The 27,886-nt window shown below is 37.3% G+C and overlaps 2 protein-coding genes across 5 annotated transcripts in view; one reads left to right on the forward strand and one right to left on the reverse strand.

Moving 5' to 3' along the window:
- The window catches only part of SWT1 (SWT1 RNA endoribonuclease homolog), an 82,672-nt gene extending 58,126 nt beyond the window's left edge, over positions 1–24,546 (reverse strand). For 3 of the 4 annotated variants that reach the window (XR_004132186.2, XM_031438563.2, XM_064477199.1), the window contains exons 1-9: positions 24,415–24,546; positions 20,780–20,866; positions 19,504–19,587; positions 14,956–15,014; positions 9,813–10,542; positions 6,271–6,330; positions 4,900–5,029; positions 3,854–3,955; positions 3,199–3,387 (exon numbers count right to left, since the gene is read on the reverse strand). Coding sequence is in view for 3 of the 4 variants with exons in the window: in XM_031438563.2 (XP_031294423.1) it covers positions 3,199–3,387; positions 3,854–3,955; positions 4,900–5,029; positions 6,271–6,330; positions 9,813–10,542; positions 14,956–15,014; positions 19,504–19,587; positions 20,780–20,857 (1,432 nt within the window). In the remaining variant the exon portion in view is untranslated. The remainder of the gene's footprint in view (positions 1–3,198; positions 3,388–3,853; positions 3,956–4,899; positions 5,030–6,270; positions 6,331–9,812; positions 10,543–14,955; positions 15,015–19,503; positions 19,588–20,779; positions 20,867–24,414) is intronic. The other variant, XM_010992090.3, reaches the window with a different exon arrangement.
- Positions 24,547–24,716: 170 nt separating this feature from the next.
- Positions 24,717–27,886, forward strand: part of TRMT1L (tRNA methyltransferase 1 like) — a 29,857-nt gene continuing 26,687 nt past the window's right edge. The window contains exon 1 of the mRNA XM_010992087.3: positions 24,717–25,218. Coding sequence (XP_010990389.3) covers positions 24,978–25,218 — 241 coding nt within the window. The 5' untranslated portion in view covers positions 24,717–24,977. The remainder of the gene's footprint in view (positions 25,219–27,886) is intronic.

Consider the following 27,886-nt stretch of genomic DNA (forward strand, 5'->3'; position numbering starts at 1 on the left):
TAAGACAGTCAAGTTGTTCCCAGTTTTTTGCTAAATAAATCATGCTATGATGAATGTTATTTACATAAATCATGGTGAGCATCTCTGATCTTTTTTAGAATAATTTCTAGAAAGAGAATCATCTCTTTAGGCTTCTTGATGTGCACTGATAAACTGCTCTCCTGAAAAGCTACTATTTCCTGTCCCCATAGCTCTGAGCACTGCAAAGTCTCCTATCAAGGGTTGGGAAGGAGTAACTTTCTAACTTTAGAAGCAATAAAAAGAAATAACAAAGGAAAAAGTAAAAGATATAAACTAAAATTCATAATTTCTTTTATACATAAGAAATTAACATTATTAAAAATGGCAAACAGACAGGAAAATATTTGCAGTGAACAAACGGCTGACTGGTTTTATTTCTTCCTTTGTGAATTACCTATTAACAATCTTTGTCCATTTAGGGGAAAGGGATTTTTAGTCTTTCTAACCAATTCGACACAAACAAATTATCACCTATTTGAGACCATCAGCCATTAAGTATTTAATATATTAGCTCAACCAACATTCACAACCGTTTTTTCAGCTACAGGTTATTTCCTCCCATTTCATTTACTAAGTTTTCCTCACTTTTACCTTTCCCCAAGTCAGCTTATAAACTCAGGTCAATCAGATTTCAAATCCTATTCTCTTCATAATACATACTTGATCAAATAAATACAATTTTGAAAAGAGTAAGGGCAAGGCTAAAATTAGTCAACTAAGGTTATTTAACATAAACTATCTGCATTCAATTTGTGGCATTTTTTTTAATGGAAAAATGCTTGTGTAAAAAAATATATTATTATAATACTCAATGATTATAAAAGAAAATAGTACATGCAAAATAAGCAGTTATTAGATTTGGCAGCAAGTGTGCTTGACAGATGTAAAGTGTAATAAAAGACTGTTTTATTCTTGCCTTTCTCCAAACAAGTACTTTAATTTCACTCAATAATCCTCAATTAAGTTTTTTCATAAGAATTTCAATTTATCATTAGAATATAAAATGTAATTTAATTATGTTAAAATCACAAAAAAATATTTCTAAATGATATCATAAAATCACAATCAACAAAATAAATGTATTAGATACACTGGTTTTATACAAAGAATGTTTTAAATAATCAGCTTGACAGACAGCAATGATACAGTGAAATACATAAAGGACTTATCTGACAGAGACAATTACACAAGTAATCTGTTATTATATCTACAACCTTAACTAAAAGCACAGTTTAACAAAACTAAGATCACGTAGTACAATTCAAGCATCAAAATGAAATATGGATTTCAAGGAAGACCCAGAAATTGAAGCACCACAAAGTGTGAGACCACTACTATGACTTACCCTCCTTAATAATCCAAAAAGCAGAGACTGAAGAAGTCAAAGCATCAAAAAAGCACATAAAAATGGAAAAGTCAAAAGAAACAGAAGCATCTATAAATAACAAACATGGCCAAAATATCTACTCTAGAATTAACATGAGTCTCAACGTTAATCTACTGAAGGACTAGGACAAGTCCTCACCCCTCTATGTCTCAATTTCCTCATCAATAAAATGGATCTAATAAGAATCTCTTCCACAAGCACTATAACGTATTAGCTGTAAAGCACTTGGAAAAGGGTCTGGAGAATAATGGCCATATAAGTGTTGTCTATTATTATCATCATCTAAACAATTATAAAATAAAACATAATTTGTATAACTAAAAAAAAATAAAAGAGTAAGTAAAATTCCCACCTCTTCTTAAGGAACTTAAGGACTGGGGCTTTACTGAAATGATGGTTTGGATCCGGGCTTTTTTAAAGTGTGTGTGTATGTGCTTTTTTAAGTCTTACCTGTTGGCAACACATACCAAAGTACTTACAGGGGAAAATAATATGATATGATACCTGAGATTTACTTTACTGCAGGAGTTCCAGGAGTTGGGGGAGAAGGGGAAAAGGAAGTAAGAGAATAAACAAGAATGACAAAATGTTGAGAATCTCTGAAAATGAGTGACAGATACACAGGGATTCATTATATTATTCTCTCCACTTCCATATTTGAAATTTCTTATAATGGAAAGTAAAAAAAAAGACCATCTAAGGTGTTCAACTTAATATGTTAAAATATTTTAGTATCTTCTTAACTTGAATAAGTGATTTTTTGTTTTGGTGGTTTTCCTTTAAAAACTCTTAAACATAGCACATGAAGTTCCTAATCAAAATGCATAAGCATTGTATCTGGAATACACTAAAAGCTAATTAATAAATATTTGTAAAGGGAATGAATGAAGGAATTAATGGTAGAGGCCCTTTTTCTAAGACTAAACAGCCATGCCAAAAGCTTCTTTAGAGTTAATATCATGATTAGATTCACCTTAGGATGAATTCTTTCATCTCTTATGGTGACTATGGTTATAGTAGGCAAAATAAATCCATGATATTTAAAATAATATAAATCTACATATATAAATAATTCTGAGTTAGGAAAGAATGAAATAAATCTTCTAAATAGATGTATACACTCTGCAGAGACAACAGTGTTGCTTTACACACAGATTTTTTTCCCGAATAGATATATAAAACATGAAGAATATACATTCTAAGTTTCTAAGGCTAATTTTAAAATGAGTTAAAAAAAAACGAATATGGAAAAAAATAAAGTCAGGAGAAAATCTATAGAGCTTTATTTTTTAATTACCTCCTTTTTACAGGTTCTGACAAACCAGCGGAAAACAATGTCTGCCTCTTCATTATACTAACTGCATGCACCTAGGTCACTTACTGGCCTCATCACTCAAAATGGTATTTCAATGCGGGAGAGTATAGCTCAGTGGTAGGGTTCACTCTTCACGTGCATGAGGTCCTGGATTCAATCCCCAGTACCTCCATAAAAAATTTTTAAAAAAAAGAATCCAAAGTACTGTAATACAGAGAACTATGCATACAGATCTATCTAGTCACCATCTGTGAAATAGAGACATGACCTAAGAAGGTCTAGAAGAAGCAGAAAAATAAAAATCAAAGACCTCCAAACCAAGCCTAACATAATACCTCAAAGCACCACTATGTCCTGCCATTTCACACTGCAACAGTTACAAATTTTTTTTAAGTTTTGCACCATTTCCTTTCAAGAGTGAATCAGTATCCAAACAAATCTCAATTAGGAAGCAACCTGAGAGAATAATACTTACAAAGTTTTTGAGATGCAAGTTGTATTGACTGACCCCATAGCTTTCTATCTTGATTTTTGAGACTGTCATTGATGAAATGAACTGCAGGTACAGCTTTGTGCTGGGCATGTTTCAGTAATTTTCCTGCTTTCATACGGTCCAGCTCTTGCACAACAACCCAGGGAATTATTAACACAAGTCTGTCAAAGCCTAAAAAATAAAAAAAGATTTCTTAGGAGTCAACAAATATCCATTGAGCTACTAAATCAAACTGCTGTAAGAGAATTGAAAGTTTTAAAGTATGAAATTCACAAACTAAAGGAAGAGGTAACACAGAAAAATAGGAACTAAAAACAGATGTGTCAAGAGAATGTCACAAAAATAAATGCTATCAGAGATCAAAGAAGACTAAGTTTAGATTGCTAGGTTAACCTGTAAAGGCTTTTTTGTTTTTTTCTTAAATTGATTATAGTGTGTGTGTGTGTGTGTGTGTGTGTGTGTGTGTGTGTGTATTTCACTATTTTTGTTACTTCACTAATAAAAATCTTCCTTATTAAAAAAAAATAGCATATCCAAATGGAAATAAGTTTGTAGGGGGAAAAAAACCCACATCACTGCTCATATAAAATATCAACTCAAATAAGAAAATCAAAATCAATAAGTATTTTATAAATACCTGGGATTTCTGTTGTCTTCAACATTCTAACAAATTTAAGGTGATTCATCAGAATATTTGTATCAATAACAATTAGAAGCTTTTTGTCTGAAGCAGTATTTGCTAGAGAAAAAGAGCAAAGTGAGGACTTCATGACATTTGATAAGACTTGTTTAGTAACTAAAATTTTGATATCATAGAACTTTGATAGCATTCTTCAGAGAATGCAATCTCTGAAGATTTAGACGACAAAAATAAAAAATGCATTTACCCTAATTCTTAACAGAAAGAACGGTAATCAGTATTTAATTATCCACCAGTAAAATATTGTATATTGCTTATGGGTGGATTTTAAATTGTAAACTGCATGCCAGCAGTGTCTATGTTGCGCTGTATCACTGGTAGTTATGTCCTTAGGAATGCTAACTAATTTTTAATATACTCTGAAATACAATTGAAAAGATAAATACATGTAAAAGAAAGAAAACAGATAATACTAGCATTGTTATTTCATAGAGTCCTTCAAGGGTCAGATAAGTTAATGTACAGGAAAACTCTAAATAAACTGAAAAACGCAATGTGAATGTAATGCAGCATTACTATTTTTACAAATACAATTCAAAACAGTACACTGACAGATTTTGGGTAACATCTATCATTATCTTCTCCAATTGGTAAGACTAATCACAATTTTACTACATAAGTAAGAAATCCATGAGCAATTTGCATTATTTCTGACCAGGGCTTTTACACAGTTGAAAGTGTTAAAAGTTATGATTAAGAGCAAGAATAAAAGACAACTCATAACTCTGACTACTTCCCCCTGGCAAAAAGAGAAAGAGAAAATATGTCTAACTGCCTAATAATGTGAGATATATAAAACAAATGACGGTAAGGAAAATCTTTGACCTGATTCCTCTAGCTAAAAGAAATATACCATACTTTATTATTTCAAATGAGCGCATTAATATTTTTTATCTAGATATTATAAAAATTGAATGCTGGCACGTTCATTCTTAAGAAAACATAGGAGATCATAAGCATGATCATATGCATAGAGGGTATACCAGCAGAGGACTGCGCATCATCTTCCACCAAGTCAATCTCCATACTCATTAACTCTCCAGAAGGCGGGAGCACAGGTAAATCCACACTTTTTCCCACTCGTGCAGCATGGAGCTCTTCTACTATCTGCATCTAAATTACAAAAGACCTACGGTAAAATATTTTGAATGATTTTCTCTGCAGATTAATAAGAGAAGAAAGCAATTAATTCTTAATTCACTGAAGATGAGAGACAGTTTGTGGAAAGGAAAAATTTACAAAAATATGGAAGCTGCATGGTAAAAGAATACAGATTCACAAACATACACAGGGTTTTTAAAAATAGCTCTTCTCTTACCACTTTACTCATTCAACCACCTTAGATAAGCAAATTTTTTAATAACCTTGAGTCTCAGTTTATCTATATAATAGGAATGTTTAATGTCTATTTCCTTTTATTATTTTAGTGATAACTAAATGAAATAATGTGAAGACCCTCATATAGAGCCTAGCGTATAATGGACTTTAAAAATAAACCAATTCTCATTCCCATTCTCACTTCAAAGTACTTTGGGAGCCAAATATGTTTTTATATGGGTGATGGCACTCTGCTTCAGATTTCTAAGACTGTTTATGAATAATCAAAAACTGAACTCTAGATCTTAATACCCTCCTCACTTAAGGGAAGTAAGTAGTTCCCTGATGTATTCTGATGCAAAGAAATTAAAATATAATCTAACTTTAGAGGTGAGAAATCTTTCTTCTTTTGCCAAGAGGCACTGACCCACAAAACAGAAAAATATTATTGACTGTCACAAATAAAAAGCAATCAATATGGTTTTAAAGTCTCCTTTAAAAAGAAAAACACAAAGTGTTCTAAGAACCTAATTTTCATTTAGGACCAGGGAACATAAAATTCTATGCAATAAATCTGAGGGTCAATCAGGAGATTCTAACTGAGAAATAAGGCAACAGGTAAAAAGTAAATATGCATGTGCTCTCATTTCCACTGAACATTTTCACGTTACTGTTAATTAGAAAAATGAGGCAGAAACATGTTGATATGATACTGCATTTTTGTCAAGCCAAGGTATAAGCATGCGAAGTGTAACTTTAAATCAAAATTCACATAACTTGAGGGCCATAGGCTCCATGCTCTTTATTCAAAACAGATTAGAGCTCATTAGAAAGAAAGGCAAAAAAGGTGACGAAGTAAATGTAAATGCTCTTCCAAATGGTTTTTCATGGCTTCATAAAAATTCACATATTAAGCAGACACACCGCTGTTATTTTCATTGTACCAAGGTTTTTATAGTCACTATTTTTTATTAAAATAGAAACCGTTTGACTTAATTTCACTAAAAATATTCAAAGTAAATAAAAGTATCAGTAACCTCTTGATCTGTATCTTGAATACTTTCAAGTGACACTGAAGAACATGGTGCTTCAAAACTCTGAAATGAAAAGTAATTTCATTAGTTAAGAATGAAGCATATACTGAGAGTAAGGGTTTTTCAACCTTGGTATCACTGGCATGTGGGATCAGATAATTCTTTTTGAGGGGGAGCAGTTCTATGTGTTGTAGGATGTTTAGAAGTATCTTTGGCCTCTGCTCATTAGATATCTACCCCTTCCAAACCTTGACAATCAAAAATGCCTGCATCAAGTCAGTTACCAAACGCTCCCTAAGAGGCAACATTGCCCCTAGATGAAAAATTGACCCTAAAATAGAAGAGCCTCATTGTACTAAGTCATGAAACATGGTAGAAATTCTTTAGGGTTTACTCATTCATATATACATTCCTAAAAATACTCATATTCTAAGAATAAAATGACATGTCACCCTAAGAAATATTAACAACCATGGCAAAGGTAAAAAGAACTGGCCTTCAGTGGTGGACAATTTTCATCCCAGAGTAACTGAGCCATTTCTAAAAGTGACATGACAAAATTACAAACAGAACTTGAAGATTATTACCTGGCTGAGGGGAAAAGGCTGAAAAAATGCATAACTGTACCATTTATGGGTAGAGCACCAGAGGTCTGTGTTTTATTTTTTGTCTTCCAGCAGAGATTGAAAACCTAACTTGAACTTTTCACACTACTTAAGCTGAGTGGATGAAACTACATACAGGTGACAGGAAACGCAGCAAAAGCCACTATTAAACCAAATCATAGTCTAAGAATTCTCCAAGGTAACATCAAACTCACATTATTTCACAGGAGGCTGAATGTAAATCACAGACCCTCTTTAAACAAGTGTATTTGTACGTTGCTTTATTGGGAATTCAGCTTCCACTTCTCAACATCACTCTTCACGTGATATAACACTACATACATCACACACATGGACCCATTACAACTTGACTATTCCATGAAACTGGACTTTATAATCCCTTCTCCACCTGACTTTAAATCTCACTAGATCTTTAGGTTCTCTTCAACTAAGGAGTGCTAGAGATTGTTACAGAACTTCCTGCAATGCCTGACATCCAAAGTCTTTTCATTCTTTTACCTAGAACAATACTACCCTTCACTCTCTTTCCCACAGATCACTTTTAGTGATTTCAACAAATTTTCTATTACCTGCAAATTCAGAAACATTCATGTCAGGTTTTCCCTGAAAACCCTTCCCTTACTGAAAAAATAAAGTCTTCAGTGGGCATTTAACTGTTTGCCTTTCCCTGCCATGCTTTATTAAATACAGGGATTGAGATGAAGGGGAAAACAATTACGAGGGTAACAATGGTTTTATCTGCTGGAGTGATTCCAAACTAAAAGCCTGACCATACTGCTTCCCTGATTATGTTTCAGTGGCTCTGTACTATCCACAGCATACAAGATTAAAAAAAAAAAAAAAAGACAATCTTTTCCGTGAGAGATAAAGTAATCCACTGTCTAGATCCTGGCTTCCTCTCCAACTTCCTCTCCTGGAGATTCTTTACACATCTCAACTGAAGTCAAACTGAACAACTTAAGTGCCCAAGTATGCTCCTGCCAGGCAATTTCCCAACTCTGGGCCACTATACACACTGGTCGTCTCCCCTGGCAGAATAACATTTCTATTCCTTGCTCCGCACATTTTCAACACCAAGCTTAAGAATCTCCACCTTAGTGAGAACTTCCTTAACGCACCTCCAAATTTATACCAACATCATCCAAATTCCTAGGGCTCTAATATTTACTTCACTGTATTTGCAATTGTATTTGTTTCCTAATCTACCTCCTTGGGAACTTCTTGAGGGTAAAAAGCATTTTATTCATTTCTAAATTCCTAGAACCTAGAAACATACTGATACATAATAGGTACCTTTAGTTAATGCTTCCTGAACTGGTAAATTTCTATCCCTGAAACTTGTAAGAATTAAGTGGGATACTATTTATCAAAGTGGCCTATAAACTATAAATCTCTAGGACATTGTTGTCAATGTTGAGGGGAGGGTGCAAATTAAAGGGGTCTATATCAAAGGACTATAAAACCTAAGACATAATTTTCTCTTAGGAAAGAGTAACAGGATTACTAAATCCAGAAAATACAACCATTTCTTTGTAAAGTACACTCTTATTTTAGGAAGATAATTATCTATTGAGAAATTTATGAGGAAAAAAAGCAGTATTAAGATGACTAGCTCCTGTAATCATGCAACAATTGCTTCCCCTACAACTTAATATTCATGCTATGTACCTCTTCTGGTCTGTGTAGTAATTCTGAACAGAGTGCAAAAGACACTGTACACTGCAGTGCAGGGATTTCTCATGCTGTGCCTTAGATGCACAGCACATGAGGAACACCAAGTAATGACACAAAGATGTTCACTGAACATACTGGAAAATTCAGATTCTTTTCTCACATTCCACTCTAGAGAACTGACTATACAGCACAAGAAAACTGGAGCTTTCCTTTAAGAAAGCAATAAAAAGAACAAACTCAATTCTTTCCCTCCTTGGACCCCTTCAAGTTCAGCAAACAAAGAGTACCCTCTCTCAAGCTCCTCTGAGTTACAACCCCCTAGTTACAATCCCTCCATTTTCCAAAGGAAGAATCATATACTGCACCCTGTAGTCCTGATTCCTGAAAGCAGGTAGGCTCAACCACCGATTACAAGCAGTCTCTAAATTTCAGAACTTATGAAGTTCTAAAGTTCTGAAGTTCCAAAGTTCTCTTAAAGGTAAATAATTGTATTTGCCATAGAAACAAGGCTATAGTGATTAGGTTCTCAAATTAGTCCACAAATGCTGATTTATTACACAATTTAGAAGCAAAACAGATGTGCCAAGCTTTCTAGACTGGATGTCTATACATGTAGCTCCCTGCGTCTCCCATCCCACCTGACCTTGTCTTCACCTGAATAACTCCTATTCAGTCTTCAGTTCTCAGTTTACATGTTACCACCTCCAGGAAACCTTTCCGAGCTAGTCCCTTGATGGCGCACCGAGGCCATGTTAATCCCCTGCTGTGTATTCCCATATTAGGTGATAAGCATTTATCAGACTTACTGTGGTTGCTTGTGTGTCCTCCTCATATAAGTCAGTCCCTGAAAACAGAGACTGTGATTACAGTGCCTGGCACACAGAGCACTCAAAACATAATTTGTTGAAGGAATAGCTGTTCGGAAGATTAACCCCTGGACATTCTATGGTACCTGGAGTTGGAGACGATTCTAAGACTGCCACAGTGCTTCTCTGACGGGACTGTCTATAACTGCTTCTTTCTACATTGTTAGACTTTCCCTTCTATTTTGGATCCTTGATACTTGCTAGGATAGCTCCCTAAAAAAGTCGGAATTAAAGGGGTAAAATAAAAGAACCAAGACATATCTTCCCGATTAAACTGAATCAGCCCTCCATGATCATTATAACAAACGCAACTCAAAACCTAACTATATTAAAACTCTTTACTAAAACCCACGTTTTAGTGGGTTTTGCACTACCTTACCTGCGTTAGGCTTTCGCTAGAAATCGAACCATCACTTTCACGACGCTCAGGATATTTTCCTTTCCACTCACGGACAGTCTCTGCATATGAGGGATCTGAAAATAAATGTTCACTTTTGTGCCTTGTCAAATTCAATGAAACCTGGGCACCTTCCTGGCATCCTGTGTTCTCTTGCTTCGCCTTTGACTTGTTAGAATCTAGACTGAAGACATTTTCTTCTACAAGCTTCTGAAGGGTATTGTGGGATTTCACTGGGATTTTGAAACTGATCTTACTTCTTCTGGATTCAAGGGGTTCCTTAATTATCTTGTTGGAATTATAATCCTGAGAAAATTGGATTCCCTTGTATTTCTCCAAAACATACTTTTCAGAACCGTCTCTAAATTTATTGTGCCTTTCTTTCTTGAGTTCCTTCATCTTCTCCCACTGAGCAAGTAAATTAGGCCATTTTTTTTCACTTGGCTGGCCTTCGGCTTTAGGCTTCACATCTTTGGCAATCCTAGGACTGTTAAAGTTTTTAACATGGTCCAGCTTACTCCTAACATTTGTCAATTTAATAACTTTAAGATCTACACATTTATTTGTATCTTTTCTGGTTCCGTTTGGAGAAGGACTCTGTGAAATGATTTTACTGTCATTTGAATATGATGTTTCTTGGAGTTTAACTGGTCCTTGGGATGAAGAACTGATTCTTGGTCTCTTTCTTGGAGTGTCAGTTTCTATAGTCAGTCTGTAAAGCAGCACAGAAAACTAGGTTACATTACAGTTATTTAAGATTATATATAATGTTGCACTGCATCATTTTAGTTAGGAAATAACACAACTGGCCTGAACTTCATAAAAAGTTAGAAATGGCTACAATAAGAATGAAGTGGAAGGGATTACTCAACAAATGGTGTTGGAATAACTGGTTTGCCATTTGGAAAAAAAAAAACAAATTTACAGCTTTATATAATACTAGATGACATAATTCCAAATAGATTAAACACAAGTGCAAAATAATTACTATTTCCATAATTGCTATAATTCATACTAAATCCTTAAAAACCACAGTGGAAAAAGGGAACATGTAACTTATTTCTTAACAGAGAACTTCCTAAACTTAATAGCAGTGGGAAAAATCACAAAGGAAAACAGTAAATGTAAATGACTATGTACTTTAAAACTTTAGCATATTAAAAAATAATAAAGTTAAAAGAACTGGGAGATGGTATTTGCTATGTATGTGACAGCTTATTAGCCTTAGTAAATAAAAAGCTCATCAAAAAGTACTAAGACTCTAAAATAGGACATAAACGGAAAGTTAATGATAGAGAAAAAGAGAATGGCTGATCAACATTTTGCGGGGAAAAGTCTGACTTCCTAATTGCATAGACTTGCTAATTACAACAACATACCATTTTCTTCCACCAAATTAGTAAAGATTTAAAAACAGCATTAAATACTGGCAAGAGGCTGTAAAATGGACCTTCTCATATGTTGCTAGGAGAAATACAAAATGATACAACAATTCCACAAAGGAATTTGACAATATAATTAAGAATTCTAAAAATGTTCTTATTCTTTGACTTCTTGGTAATTCTCACTTTAGAAATCTACACCAAGGTGAAAAAAATCAGAAATGGACTAAAAAATAATAATGAGATACTCAATTCAGAATTATTTACAGTAGTAAAAAATCAGGTACATGGTAAATGCTAAAATTTTGGGAATGACTAAGAAACAAAGTCACTCTATCATATATGACAGATGATCATAGTCATTTCAAATGATGTTTATGGAAAGTCTTCAATGACATAACAAAACATATTGATATAATATTAAGCAGAAAACAAGCAGGGCACAAATCTGTAATACATAATGTAGTCTCAACAATTTAAATAAGCATAGTAGTAAAGCCAGAAAGAAATGTACTAAAATGTTAGAAGAAGCAATACCTAGAGGTGATAATATTTTCCCGCTTAATAAAACCAGGTATCACTTCGCAGTCAGAAAGAAAGAGGGGGGAAATTGATGTACCACAATACATTACTTTGTATCAGTAAATCCTTGAGTGCCTTCTAAGCGCCTGTTACCCTGCCGGGCACTGGGAGGCAGTGGAGGACGCATCAAACACAATCCTTAGCCCTAATTAGCTTACTGTCCAGCAGGGGAGAAAGAGATGGTAAATACGTGACTTCTCTCAAATAATCATGCAAGAGCAAACTATAAACATCTCAGAGTTCGTACAGGAACTCACCGGAGTCTTCACCTGGTTTCATTTTCTTTACTTTATCTCTTTCTATAAAAAGATTCCCTATCATTATTTATCTGTTAATGAGTAACAATAAAACTAAACTTTAATAGGACTTTGCTTGGCATTTTAATAGTATATCACAGAAGCTGGCATTATATTAAAGAAAAGTCAGGAAAACAACAAACAAAATAAAAGAAAAATCTTAATAGGACTTGCAATTCTCTGAGTATTTTTAAATCCCTATTTTATTTGTTCTTCACAACAGCCCTATGCTGCACTATTTCACAGTCATCTATGCACCATGGTCCATGTGGTCATAATTAATAAAAACTCAACATTATAATACCTTTTTATAGGACAACAAAATTAAATCTTAAAATTACCTCTTATCAACTAGTTTTGCAAAATGCTATATTGTGATAATGTAGCTGTGTATTTGCAACTTAAAATACTAAAGTTCTGAAATCTTTTCAGACACGCTGGACATGCAGCAAAAACTTATTTTTTATAAATGACCTAGTGTAAAATCAATATTCAGTAGAAGCTAAATGTCGCTATCCTAGATTGAACTTTGTGATACAAGATTAAATCTGACATCTTTTCAAAAATTTAATTATCATAATTATTAAAAAATTTAGTAGCCAAAGTTTCAAAACATGACATACTGCAGGAAATATAATTGCTTAACATTGCCAGCTGCTAGACTACTCCATTGGCCATAATAACGCACTTAGGATACTAAATTATACACTTACTTTCCACTTAGGTCCAATGAAAACTAAAGTACTTTTTGCTTAATTCTGCAAATAATGGGTCCTGATGATGGCAATACTGCCACCTCTCTAGTAGTAACAGAGATACAACTTATTTCCTTTTCAACTCTTAGATTTAAGACTTAAAGATGTGGCTAATGGTTATGATGCAATTTTATGTAAGAAATCCCACAAACTGAAAGTGCACAGCTTAAATGTTTTCTGAATATTTTCAAAAGTAGACTTAAGATTGCTTTCCTGGCTTATATTTTTAATTGCTAATAAATATATCCATATGTACTGAAACCATGGATCTGGAATTGTGGTAATGGTACGATGTAACTGGCTTCCAGGATGACAAAATTCTCTCTGATTTTCCACCTGCATCTTAGCTTTTGCTGTTTGCATGTCAATTTTGGGACTTTCCGTGTAGTTGAATAGGGAGATGTTTTCAGGAGGTGCCAAATATCATAAAGAAATACTTACAACCTTACGGCAAATAAGTTTGCTTACTGCTCCAATAAATAAACCACCACAGCAAATGGACCATGTGCTCTGTGGGCAACCAATGGTTGTTGGAAACCCTATACTATTGACACTGGTGTCTCCCAAACACTGCATTACAGCTTCCTTTGGTCCAATCAGCCTTTAAAATATATAATGGCTCCTACCACATTATTTAAATACATGACAAGGCCATTCTGAGATATCTTGTATGCCATGTAGTTTGTTTGACTAAAGAAAAGGTCACAACAAGTTACACCTAGAGTACCTGCCAATATCTGAAAGTGAATGTTTAGATGTTAATAATCAAGCCAGATGCTGTGCTGTTCACATTACTGATATTGTTACCCTAATTAGGTATAATGCTAACCCACCCAACAGCATGGTCACTGATCACATGTGGGTTCGGGGATGCAGAAATGTCACTGAATTAGATATTCAACTGTTCAGCATTCCAAGGGCTGAAGCCAAATAGCAGATTTTGAGTAAATACTGAAACCAAGTTGAACTTCACTGCGTTCTTAGAATGATTTAGATCCTATTCTCAAAATAATTCAACAACATTATTTCTCCCTCCACCCAAAGATGATATAAGTCTAAAGGTGCAGTAAATAGATCAGAACTCTATTTACGCTCTTATACATGGATATAAAATGAAGGCAAGAAAGTGTGTCCTGAAGCAAAAGGTAGCTGGTGAAAAATCAAGCAGTGTTTTAGAACTTAAAATAAAATAAAATAAATGGATACTAGTATAAAAGGCATTAAAAAATCTGAAAAATTTAGAAAGTAATAGTCAATATAACATGAAATTTGTGACAGAATATACTTCAACACATAACAATATAAATACAAAGTGTCACAAAAAAATAGGAGATGATTCAAAAGAAAAACTGAAGAGTCCGAGGCCAATTGGATTTTCTGTTTTTGGCAAACATTAACTGAGCTTGTCTGGGAAGCAGAATTTTTATCTATATATTTAATGCCATTTTAATTGTTTTCTCATAGCTCCTTATATTCAGAGAAATGTTAATCTTACCAACTTTTATCATACATTGTACTTTTTATACTTATTTACCCATATTAGCGGCAAGAAATTCCTGCCCCATAAAATTCTCTGAAATTTTTATCCAAAGAACACAGAAAATGAAGGAGACCTAAAATCCATTATTCCTACCACTATTCCCCAAGTTCTCCAAGTTGTACCCACAACCTGTTTAATTAACATGGTTTTAGAGCCGTATCAATTCAGTAAGCTATATATTCTCTTCATGAGTAATGTATAAAGACGGTTTATTCAAAATTTCTAAATCAGCTTCATAACCTCTTTCATTACTATATGTAATGAAGTTATGTATCTTATAAGGGTGTGTCAAAATCAGATCACTTGAGGTAAAAATTTACATTTTATTTGAAAGTGATTTTTTAACATAGTATAAAATTCTGGTAGACTTTTTATTTCACTCAACTTTTTCTTAAATTTATAAAAATATTAAGAAAATTAAATAATCATAATCTGTGATATAGCTATAAATATCTGGATACAAAACAGTATAAATCAGAATAAAGGATTTTGCAAATCTAAATATTTTAGTCTCATAATTGTAAGCTAAAAAAGTGAAAAGGTATATATAAAGAATAAGGGAGAATTTACCTTTTCAGTTCTTGTCTTCTTTTTATATTACAGTATAGAATATCTGTATGGTCTGATTTCTGAAAGAAAAAAGGTATCATTGAGGAAATGTAAATTGTGCACCTTACTATGGTTACAGGGGAAGGAGCCTGGGGGACAATGTTTTTCCATATGTATGTGTTAGTGAATAAGGTGACACAATAATTTACTTAATCCTCCTAATATTCTTGTAAGACAGACATTATTATCAACCTCATTTTACAGATAAAGTACCCAGGTCAAAGCATCTTCCTCAATGTCCCAGAGCAGGTCAGGAGCAGGGCCATGATCTGAAACCAGCTGTCTGCCCTCTCTTTCCTGTGCCTCCCTGCCTCTCTATGTACTGGAGATACAGAGCTAGGCACAAGAAATAACATCTCTCTTATACGGATACAGTCTCTGTCCCAAAGAGCTTAGAGTACAGTGAAAGATAAAGAGAAAGAAGTAGAAGGACAGGACCTAATGGAAAGGCCGTAAGCATCAAAGCAGGACCACAGACAGCAAGTTATAAAAACACCAACCACCAAAAAGCTGGACCACACCTAGGAAAAGAGGTAGACAAAATCTATGCTAAAGATTGAATACAGATTGAAAATAGGTTTAATTGGTAAAAGACAAAGTCATTCTAAGAAGCTGAAGATGACTAGGGCAAATTCAGCAGAGAGAAAATAAACCAGCCTAGCGAGAAGCAGAAGGACTGTTTTGAGGAAGAAAAAAGAAAACTAGATAGTTAGGTGTGACCAAATTTAAGAGGAGCTTGAGGGATAAACTAAGTAAGTGAGGATTTTTCAACTGAGGAGAAATACAAGGAAATCAGTATTTTAAGAAGGCTAATAATATAGCAAAAATAAATGGAAATAGTTTCATTATAGCAAAACAAATTCTTAAAGACACAATTCTGCATTCATGGAACTTTTACAACTACTTGTTTTTTTTAATTGAAGTACAGTCAGTTACAATGTGCCAATTTCTGGTGCACAGCATAATGTCCCAGTCATGTATATATGCACATATATATATTCATTTTCATACAGAAGAAATTTTTTAAGTCTATTTTTATATATAGTGGTTAACATCTGCAAATCTCAAAACTCCCAAATTTATCCCTTCCCACCCTCTTTCCCCTGATAATCGTAAGACAGTTTACCATGTCTACGAGTCTGTTTCTGTTTTATAGATGAGTTTACAATGTCCTTTTCTTTTTAGATTCCACATATGAGTAATATCATACGGTATTTTTCTTTCTTTCTGGCTTACCTGACTTAGAATGATGATCTCCAGGTCCATCTATATTGCTGCAAATGGCATGATTTCATTCTTTTTATGGCTGAGTAGTATTCCACTGTATAAATACACTACAACTTCTTTATCCAGTCATCTGTTGATGGACATTTAGGTTGCTTCCATGTCTTGGCTATTGTAAACAGTGCTGCTATGAACATTGGGGTGCATGTCTTTTCGAATTAGCGTTCCCTCCAGATATATGCCCAGGAGTGGGATTGCTGGATCATATGCTACGTGTATTTTTAGTTTTTTGAGGAATCTCCATACTGTGCTCCATAATGGCTGCACCAAACTACATTCCCACCAGCAGTGTAAGAGGGTTCCCTTTTCTCCACACCCTCTCTGGCATTTATCATTTGTAGACTTTTGAATGATGGCCGTTCTGACTGGTGTGAGGTGATACCTCATTGTAGTTTTGATTTGCATTTCTCTGATACTTAGCCATACTAAGCATTTTTTCATGCGTCTATTGGCCATTTGTATGTCTTCATTGGAGAATTGCCTGTTTAGGTCTTCTGCTCATTCCTGGCTTGGGTTGTTTGGTTTTTTGTTATTAAGTTTTATGAGCTGTTTATATATTCTGGAAATTAAACCTCTGTCAGTCGCACCATTTGCAAATATTTTCTCCCATTCCATAGGTTGTCATTTTGTTTTACTTACAGCTTCCTTTGCTGTGCAACAAAGCATGTAAGTTTAATTAGGTCCCATTTGTTAACTTTTGCTTCCATTTCTATTGCCTGGGTAGACTGCCCTAGGAGAACATTGCTAAGATTTATGTTAGAGAATGTTTTGCCTATGTTTTCCTCCAGGAAATTTATATTGTCTTGTCTTATATTTAAGTCTTTAAGCCATTTTGAGGTGATTTTGTGTCTGGTGTGAGGGAGTGTTCTAACTTCACTGATTTACATGCTGCTGTCCAGTTTTCCCAACACATTTGCTGAAGAGACTGTCTTTTCTCCAGTGTATATTACTTCCTCCTTTGTGGAGGGTAAGTTTACCATTGGTGTGTGGGTTTATTTCTGGAATCTCTGTTCTGTTCCATTGATCCGTATGTCTCTTTCTGTGCCAATACCACACTGTTCTGATTACTGTAGCTCTGCAGTATTGTCTGAAGTCTGGGAGGGTTATTCCTGCAGCTTTGTTCTTTTTCTTCAATATTGCTTTCGCAAGTCTGGGTCTTTTGTGATTCCATCTAAATTTTAGGATTATTTTTCTAGTTCTCTGAAAAATGTCATGAGTAATTTGATAGGGATCATATTAAATCTGTAGGTTGCCTTGGGCAGAATGGCCATTTTAACAATTTTGATTCTTCTAATCCAAGAGCATAAAATATCTTTCCATTTCCTTAAGTCATCTTTAATTTCCTTAATCAATATTTTGTAGTTCTCCATGTATAAATCTTTCACCTCCTTGGTCCGATTTATTCCTAAGTATTTTATTGTTTTGGATGCAATTTTAAAAGGGAGTGTATCTTTACTTTTTCTTGCTGCTTCATTGTTAGTATAAAGAAATGCAACTGATTTCTGTATGTTTGCATCTATGTTCATCAATGATATTGGCTTGTAATTTCTTTTTTGGCAGTGTCTTTGGTTTTGGTATCAGGATGATGGTGGCTTCACAGAGTGAGTTTGGGAGCATTCCCTCCTTTTCAATCTTTTGGAAGAGTCTGAGAAGGATCAGTATGCGTTCTTCTTTGTATATTTGGTAGAATTCCCCAGTGAAGCCATCCTCAGCGCTGTGTCTGCTAAGGTATGCAGGTCCACTGAAAACTCTGCACCTGCACTCACCCCCACTGTGTGCCAGAACTCCGCTGCTCCTTGCTTGACTGTCTTAGAGGTGCAGGCCCACAAAGGCACCTGCAGAGCAAATCAGTCCCCTCTGTCTGGGGCTGTAAACCAATCTCAGCCCCACCTACGAAGCTGTGGAGCCCCTGGGTAAGGATTCAGGTTTCAACCCTACCTCCGCCTGGAGCCATGCACCAGGGGATATGGTGGCTATGGCTGAGCCCCACCTCTCTTCTTGTGAGAACATTCCAGCAATGGTGTCACAGGCCAGTGGAGACAGTGGCTATGGTCCATCTGTGTTGTGCCCCTCCCCTCAATGTGCACCAGTAGTGTTGCTTCTTCTTTTATGGGGGACCCAGGCTGTTCTGTTCTGTATACACTCCCAGCCACAGCCTACAACACACTCCAGCCCCCTAAGGCTGCCTCTACACAGGTGGCCACAGCCCTCTGTTCTCTCAGGCAGCCCGGCCTGGCCCACCCCCCCCCGGTTCGCTTCTGGGGCTGGGGGTCGCAGGGACCCTTTGTGCTGGTTTCTCAGTTCTGATGGTCAAGCAGCTGCTGTGAAGTCCTCTAAGCCTCGGAGGTTCCCCTCTGACTCTGTTGCAGAGGGGCCGTCCTAGGGGAGCGCTGTTCCTCCTTTGCCACTCCCTCCCTCCCAGGACAGGTCCTGCATTAATTTCCTTTTTCTTCTTTTCTTATCTCTCCTCATAGATTTTGTGAGGAATTTTGTCTTTTGAAGTAGGGGATGTTCTGTCAAAGTTCAGCAGGTGTTCTGAGAGAATGGGTGGGTCTGTGGCGGTCTCTCTTGGTGTATTCATGGCAGAGGGTGAGCTAAGAGCGTCTTTCCACTCCACCATCTTGGCACCCTCCTACTTTCTCTTTTTACCCACAATTGCGCAGCAATCTGGATGCACACTTAACTCCCACCTGAATGTGGTGAGTACTTCTCCAACCACCCACGCACTAGCTTAATATGTTTAGTCTGCTGTCATTGTTTTTTATTATTTGTGAGAGAGTGGAAAGAACTCTGGACTTGGCTCTGTTGCTGTACACAATTTTTAGTCCTTTGACAAATCACTTCACTTTCTGGATCTCAATTTCTGAATCAGAAAATGCAAACACTATGCTGCCTTGGCAAACTGAAAAGGAAATTGTAAAGACAAATATAACCATATATGGAAAAAGACTTAAAAACTGTCTAGATTTACATCCACGTTGTCTAATCCCACATGATAGGGTCTATCAGCACACAGAAATAGGGAACTTTATAAATGCTTTTCAGTGAGTAGCAGAAAGAAAAAACCAACTGGTTTTCTTTCTGTTGGTAATCAAAAAGTAAATATAATATAAAGAAAAAATTAATAGAAAACCAGTAGGGGAATTTATATCATAAACTTTCTAGTTGCACATTAAAACTTTAATAAATAATTTTTAGAGTTAGTCACAGTGTCTAAACACTTACCAATTTTCTCTTCTCTGATGAAGTGGATCTTACAGTGCAAGCTGAACTAGCAGAACTTGCTGAGATTTCTTCCTCCTTCTTATCCTAAGAATGGCATTTGGAAAAAAGGAAAGAAAAGCACAAAATGAAGCACAGTATAAGACAACATTGTTGTTATAAATCCACATTCCTTCTACATTAATAATCAACTTCCAAGGTTCAAATGTTCAAAGGCACTCAAATTTTGGGAAGAGGAAGAGAAACTCAACTAGAAGGGAAAGTCAACTAGAAATCAGAGATCTGAGTACTCCTGAATTAGAGATGAGATGGGCATAGGTGCTCTAGCAGAAGGCCGCTGACAGCTCAGCTAAGGAGAGTGGGAGGTGGCGCTGCCATGGTAGAATTCAGTCTTCTACAAAGTAAAGCCATATATCCAGTTATTTTTCACTGGATCTTGAGTTTAAGAGCCCCAGGTCAAGTACATTTTGAGTATCATCTATCATGTCAACAGAGGGGTCAGATGAACAAAAAAACAATAAAAGTCCCTGCCCTCATTAAAGTTAGAATCTAGTGCAGGAATTTACAAATAAGCAACTAATACATTTAGTGTGTCAGATAATGCTATGGGAAAAAATAAAGCAGAGAAAAGGTCAGGAAGAGCTGGGAGGCAGGGGTGAGGCAGTTATAATTTAAAACAGAGTAGTGAGAAAAGGTCCCTCTGGTAAGCTGACATTTGAATGAAGACCTAAAGAAACAAAGGAACAAACCAAGTGAGTATCTAGGGAAAGAGTTTTCAATTCAAAGGGACAAAGCCTCTGAGGCAGGAATGTGCCTGGCTAGTTGGCACAACAGGAAGCTTTCTCTACTCCTTATGTGTGTGTGTGTATACACATATATACACATGTGTATACACATATATACAATGTGTATACATACACACAAATAGAACTGAGTCACTTTGCTGTACGTGTGAAACTAACACAACATTGTAAATCAGCTATACTTCAATATATATATTTTTTTAAAGTGGGGGGAAAAAAAGATGAGGAGGAACCAGCAAAGGACACTGCCAAGTCTCTGTTTCCTCATTTGTGTAACTGGGATAATGATAGTACCTACCTCAAAGAGTTGTGAGGAATAAATAAAACAATGCAAGTAAAAAATGAGAAAAACAAATTATTTCTTTTGGGTCAGAAAAGAAGAAAATATTTACATATCTCATTTTAAAACGGAGGCATATTTTTTATTACACAAAAATAAACTATAAAAAAGGGTGTCTTTAAATCAAAATTCTTACTTTATCAACATTAGGCGATGAGGTGGTGTCTTTTCTCCAAGACTTCTCCTTTTTTCCACAAGAGTCTTTGTTAGACATTTTGAAAAGCTAATACAAACATTAAAAATAAATTATGTGGGTTTTTTTTAATTTTTACCACAACAACAAAACATTAGATATTATTCTTTCTTCATTTACACCAAGACTGGAGTTTTATAAAACGATTTCCATTTTCTATTCATTCTCAAAGTGACAGGCTTTTCTCACTGTTCCACTTTATTTCACTTATATTCTCCCACGTGATGAACTGTTCCTCTCCTCCAGCTTCACCTATCACCTTCTTAGAAAGGACTCTCAAAACCATGCCTTTAGCCCTGACTTCTCTAAGCATCAGATCACCATTTTCAACGGCCTGCAGGATGACTATTTTGCCCCACCTACACCTCAAAACCCATTAGTCATAGATCTTCGTTCTCCTAACACATTCTCTGTCCCTCACGGAGTGACTTTTGGCAAATCACATACATTTTTTTTTTTGAGCTTTACTTTCATTGTATGTAAAATAGAGATAACCCATCCCAGAGAATTTTTAAAGAACTCTAAACAATGGATGTAAAAATACCTTGCACAGGGTAATTCACAGTAGAATCTAAAAAAATACTGACTTATGAGGTGGTCTTTTTACTAGACCCTGAGCTTCTTGAAGAGTATGCTGTGTTAAAAACTTAGGAGGTGTTCATAAATGCCTGCTGAGTGAATGAATGAATTTTTCTTCCCCAGAATATACACTGTTCATTCCGAGCCACTTTCAACTCTTACTCACTGCAGTCCCTCCGTCCACTTCCCATCCCAGTCTCATTCTTCCAGTCTTGCTCTGGATCAAGTCTATTATGTTAGTTGCTGACCAAATAACTAACCAAATAAATAAGACAGACACAGTCATTCCCTATGGCCATAAACACTCTGAAGATAGTGCTGGAATGTAGAGGCCAGACACTGGGAACATCAGTAGGTCCTGGGGGCAGAAAGATACAAAAGCAGTCCAGAGGCAAAGCCCGAAGGAGAGTTTCTTGCTGGTAGGACACGTATTGAGACTCTGGCCATAACAAAGGCTAGAAACCAAGCAACTGCAATCACTCCTGATGAATCATGACAGTAAAGTGAAATTGTATAAGAGAATGATGAATTATACTAGATAAAACTTTCAGAATGTTCTGATGACTATAGGAGAAAGAAGAAAAATTCTGAAACTAATGGAGAATCTAATAATAAAAATTAATAAAAGAACAGCCCAATAGAATTCTAAGCACAGATTCTAAATTACCCAGAAACTTTGCTTTTTAAAATAATTTATGGCAATAATTGAATTCAGTGGAGCTTCCAGAGTAGAGCAATAATCTTCATTTCCCTTTCCTGTTTCAAGGATTCCATTTCATGGGGGGAAAAGGTACAAGAGAAAACAACAACCTCCATGAAATGAACTGTTTAGAGCCAACAAACTGGTTATGTTACAATTTAAACCCATTCATGTTAGTATGATGTTACTTTGAACACAAAGAACACTAATTTAAATCTGCTGCCCATGAAACAACCTGGAAAAAACTCTGCAGATAGTGGATTGTCTGAGGAAAAACACCTCTACGTTTCCTATGACAAATGTTTTATATTTATATTGGTGTGAAATTCATACTAATATATGGAAATGAAAATACAAACTAAATGAAGGGAGACTGCCCGTATTGGCCAGCCTACAAAATGACTCCTGGATCCTGATAATCCCTGTTGCCCGGTAATTACAGCATATGTAGTCCCCTCTCATGATAAAGCTGACCTGGGTAACCACTAGGATATTACTATATGATGGTATGTGGCTCGGTCAACAAGACATTGTGGCTTCTGCCTTTCTCTGTCTGGAATTATTCACTCTAAGGAAAACCAGACACCATGTCATGAGGACATACAAGTAACCCAAGGAGAAGCCCACCAAGGAAGAACTGAGACCTCTTGCCAAAAAAGAATCAACTTCCAAGCATGTGAGTGAGCCCCCTTCGAAGCTGATCCTGCAGCCCTAATCAAGCCTTCACGTGCAGCAAGTGGCAGGCATCTTCGCTGCCACCTCCTGACACCTAGAGCCAAGTACCCCAAGAAGGCTATTTCTGAATTCCTGACCCATAGAAACTGTGAGGTGATAAATGTTTTTGTTGTCTTAAGCCAGTAAGTTTTGAGATAACTCAGGCAGCAACAGATGAGTAATACACGCACTTAATATAATTCCTCAAACTTCTTTGAAGACCCCCTTCTTTAAGAGATCTCAAGAGCAGGGACCATGCTTAGAAGTTCTTATTAAAATTCCAACAGAACGCACAGGCTAAAATCTAACTCTTTTCTCTGGTTTCCAGGTGGTATTAGTAAGACTGACATACAGAACAAAGCTCTCAATTAACCATCTAGTCTTTCAGAAAAAAAAATCAGTGATTCTTGGCTGATGCACAAATATAGTTAGCCACATGTCTCATTTACAGACTCATGTCTGTAAATTATACTGTGTTATAATCCCATTTTTAATTAACTGTTAAGAGCAGTGAGGCAGTATACATCCAAGAATACTAGTTAAAAGTTGGAGATGGGGCCACTACAAAGGCTTGAAAACTTTAATTCACGAAAGCTTCCAGGGGATAAACTGTATTTCCATTAAACTGGGGAGAAGGGGGATAAATCCTCCAAATATACTTTCTAACTACTGGGGGGGCTGGGGGGCGCTGGAGGGAGGACCAAATTCCTGTTTGAGTTTCAAACTGCCACACATGCTCTCCCCTGCGTACAAGTAGGAAACAGACCAATGAGTTAGGTATTAAGTGTCAGCTTTATTAACTAGGAAACCCAACTGGAAGTGTGAGTCTCGTACCTGAGACTAAAAGGAGCTTCCCTCTCCTCCATGTCGCCTGTAATATTCAGAAAGTCCCAAGCAGAGCAGCCAGAAAACTCGTCTTCCCCTTGTCTACCCCAGTGGGCTGGAAGGAGTGAGGCTTAAGCAAGTTTAAGCAGGCTTAGAGAGCAAAGGGAAGAGAGGTACGGGACCAGGGGGACTCACCGGCACATGCCCTGAGGGATGTGAATCGCATCAGTCGAGTGCCCCGAAGCTCAACACACTCAGAGTTCTGGGTATTAAAAGCCTAAATACAAGCGTAGGGCACCCTCCCCCCCGTAAAAAAATCCGTAACCACAGAACTCTTACAACTACAGCGTAGCGCTGCTACTGGGAATATGTAGGTCAGAGCAAAAATAAAAACAAAAGGAAGAGAGTGTTCCGGTCACGGTGTGGGTGAAGGTGGGAGATGAAGAGCAGACCCCAACTCCAAGTCCACCTGACTGCCAGGCGAGCACGGCCGCGGCTCGCAAAACACCCACTGGCGGGGCAGGTACAGACAAGACCCTACCCCGGGAGCAGGGCTGCCCCAGACGCAGGGCCAGGCCAGAACCACACCCTTTCCGAGCAGGGTCAACCCTAGGTCCGCCCACAGAGTCGCCCCGCCCAGGCTCGAGGGGCCCCGGATTCCTTCGTCCGTCACGCCTCCTGCCCGCTAGGCTTCCGAAGTGAGGCGGGGAAGCTGCCCAGCAAAACGCCAATGAGCCCCCCAGCCCCCTAACTTACTTACCAGCGCGGGCGGCGGTGGCGACTTGGGAAGCCCAGGCCAAGGAAAAGGGACCCCGAACCCGATGCCCGCTGGGAAATGTAGTTCTGCGCTCGGACGCAGGTTACCCCTCGAACACTAAGGAGCGTTTGTTTAGCTTTGCATTCACTTCCTCGAGGGACTTGGAACCGGGGCTCCGCCCAGACGGCGCGGTGCACCCTGGGTATTGTAGTTATGGTTGGGTTCGGGGGGCGGACGGCTGGAACGGAGACGCACCGTGGAAACAGAACTCTCTGACCTCATTGGACGCCGTCCCCAGCACGCTCCTGCGCAGTCTGTGCTGGCGTCGTAACGCCTCGGGGGAAAGGAAGCGGATGAGAACGGGAATCGCCGCCTCTGGGTTTTTATTTTTCTGCTGACAGGATTTGGTCACTGGTTCTTCGTCTTTTGTTTGTTGCACGCATCCCGTTCTCCCCATTTGCCTCCCCAGTCCTCGGATCCAGCCCTCTGGGCATTCACGCCAGTTCTCTCACCCTGCCGTGAGCCCCTCCTAGTCCCGGGGCGGGCCTGGCACGGAGGCGGTAACTATGGAGAATATGGCGGAGGAGGAGCTGCTGCCCCAGGAGAAGGAGGAGGAGGAGGTGGCCCAGGTCCAGGTCCCGACCCCGGCCCCGGACTCGGCTCCGGTCCCAGCTCCGGCCCCGGATTCGGCTCCTGCCTCCGCCCCGACCCCGGCCCTGGACTCGGCTCCAGCCCCAGCCCCTGCCCTGGCCCAGGCTTCGGCCCTATCCCCGTCCCTAGCCTCTGCCCCTGACGAGGCTGAAAGCAGTAAGTGCAGGAGGCCCAGATCTTTCTGCCGCAGGAGAAGCGAGAAAGTGCGCCTTCCTGGGAAGTAGGGGAGGCCCTTCTTCACTGGGATGGTTCTTATGGGGAAAGGCAGGTTTAGGGAAATGGGGGGAGGCAGGAGGGACCCGTACAGCGGGTAAAAGGGTACAGGATGGGGAAGGGAACTTCACAAACCTCGGGGACCTCACGGTGAAGGATATGTGGAGGCCGGGGGGGGGGGGTGCAGATGGAATTAATGAGGTTGAGGGCTTCTTGGTTAAAGGGGGTCTTTTTCTGGTACAAAAATAAGAAGTTAATTTGGTAGTTTCCCTCCCAGCCCCATCTGCCATGGTTCTGTGAGTCCTTAAAAATAGGATATAGTTACTGAGCAACCTGTTCACTGTAGGAGATTCTAACTGCCAAGATTTAGAAACCGTTGCTGTCAATTAGCTTTTATGACTCGACATACACAAGCGATGGGTTTTCCTCGTTATTTCATTTTCTTTAGCAGCTTGCTTCCGGAAAGAATTTGAGGCTAATGAGTAGTTTAAGAAAGAGTCGACTAAATTACAGATGTCTTCCCTTAGACATAAATACCAGTTGAGTTTTGTGTGTTTTTCCATCAGAAGTCGACTGTTGAAAATTAATAGCCCATATTATTGTGCTTCTGAGACTGCTGGCATGTTTTGTAAGTGGTGATTTACGGGACCATAAAGGAATTTAAAAGATTGATGAGTAACACTTTCTTAATCCTGAACACCTTTACATAGAAGGTCTAAGAGAGTCTTCTTTTTAAAATTTGTTCAAAAATTGACCCTTATGCTCTTTCTGAATTATAACAAAATATCTTAATTCATTGTTTTTTCTGCTTCTAGGCCAGTTGTGAGGTTGATGTTATAAAATATTTGGATAGTGATAGTGTAGTAGAACTATTTTGCAATCTTAAAACAACATATAAATTGTTATAGCAGATTTAAGAGTAGGACTGGTAACAGAAAAGACGAAGTTACCGTTCCTCAAGTTGGCCCCTCCTCGTCACATAAGATCAGTACTAGCAGGTGCAAAGTAAGGCCAGTTGTTTCTTCATCCATAACTACAATGTGGGGAAAGGAGGTACTCTGTCCTGAGTAAGGTAGCCTCCCTAACTCATGTCTAGATTGGATCTTTTTATATCAACCAGAAATGATTCAGAAGCTTTAGGGATTGCGTGCTTTCTCCAGCTCCCCACCATCAAGAATATGTTAAACATACTTTGGGAAGATTTACTGATATATTCCAAAATTTACAAGTTTGTAATTTGAAGAATGTGTAATGTTTGGGTAACTTGAAAATGCATCATTGGGACAAATATGTAGTGATTGAGAAATCTGAAATGTGTTAAAAACATACATTGATCACATTTTAAAAATTACTTTTAGATAGTCTAGTCAGTCCTTTGAAATTAGTCTTAACTAGGCAAGATGAAGATAGCATATCTGAAATAGAATTGAAAATTGAGGAAAAAGAAGGTTTAAAAGAATCTCCTAGCATCTTGTTGAACTCATTTGTTTTAGAAAGAGATTTGCCTATTGACTTCTGGATTATTAGTGTGTTATAAAAAAGGTTTGAGTGGTTTAAGTACAAATTGTCTGACATCTACTCTCTTGAACCAGAAAGTGATTTCAGAGATGCATATAGGCATGTCATGAATCTTGAGGCATGTCATGAATCTGAGAGTTTTCTTCAGTAGTGGACCACGGGATTTTCAGTCTTCTCATCTGACTTACCAGGCCCCTTTCTCTTATTTTGTATTACTTGGTAGTTAGAATGATTTCAATAAGCACATTGTTATCTTGTTTCACACACAGATCTTTGAATTATGGAAGCCAAAAGCTTTTATGATTTCAAATTAAATAGGTTGGTTTGTACACATGGATTCATTGCCTAATTCTTACTGTCTGACCTAGCAATTAAAAGTTTTTGGTCAAATGGGAAAAAAATTTTACCTGTTTACAGAAATTATATCTCATTATAAGTCATTTGAACAGAGCCTGGTATAAGAAGTTAACCAGTAGCATTTGTTGCTCTTTGTTTTTCTCATTTTAAAAAAGATAAAAATGAGTCTTTTGGTAAGTTTTTGCAGGAAGGTCTGATAGTGCTGAATTGAACTCTGAAATTATTGGCTCAGTGTGATACTGCATCCAAAAAGACTAATGATTTTTAAAAGTTACTTAAAAACCTTAGTGCCTGCTATGTACAAGTTACTACACTAGGTACTTAACCAATACAAGGATGAATAAGGCCCTTGCCTTCTTACTGCTTATTTGTGGGGGAGACAAACAAGGACAAAAACTATGCAGAAGAGTAAATGAAGCAGGTGGGAGTGAAGTCTGAAGGGGAATGGGCAGGAAGATGGCAGTGTCAAGAATAGAAATTAAAAGCCTTAAGTTTCTAAACTGTATAATGTAATTATACTGTGAATATTAGAGAACCCTGTGGTCTATCCACTTTCTCCTATCTCATTGTGTGTCTTTTCCTATTAGTATTATCTCCTGGTCTTACATGTTCAAGACTCCACTTTGTAAATGTTCCTTTCCTTTGGGCCACATGTATTCAGGTCTCTCTGTCCTTAAAAAGAAAGAAAAAGCAAGTTACAGTCCCATCCACCTCCTTTTTTATACCTCCAAGCTTG

Source organism: Camelus dromedarius, chromosome 21 (genome assembly GCF_036321535.1).
Source record: "Camelus dromedarius isolate mCamDro1 chromosome 21, mCamDro1.pat, whole genome shotgun sequence".
Lineage (NCBI taxonomy): Eukaryota > Metazoa > Chordata > Mammalia > Artiodactyla > Camelidae > Camelus > Camelus dromedarius.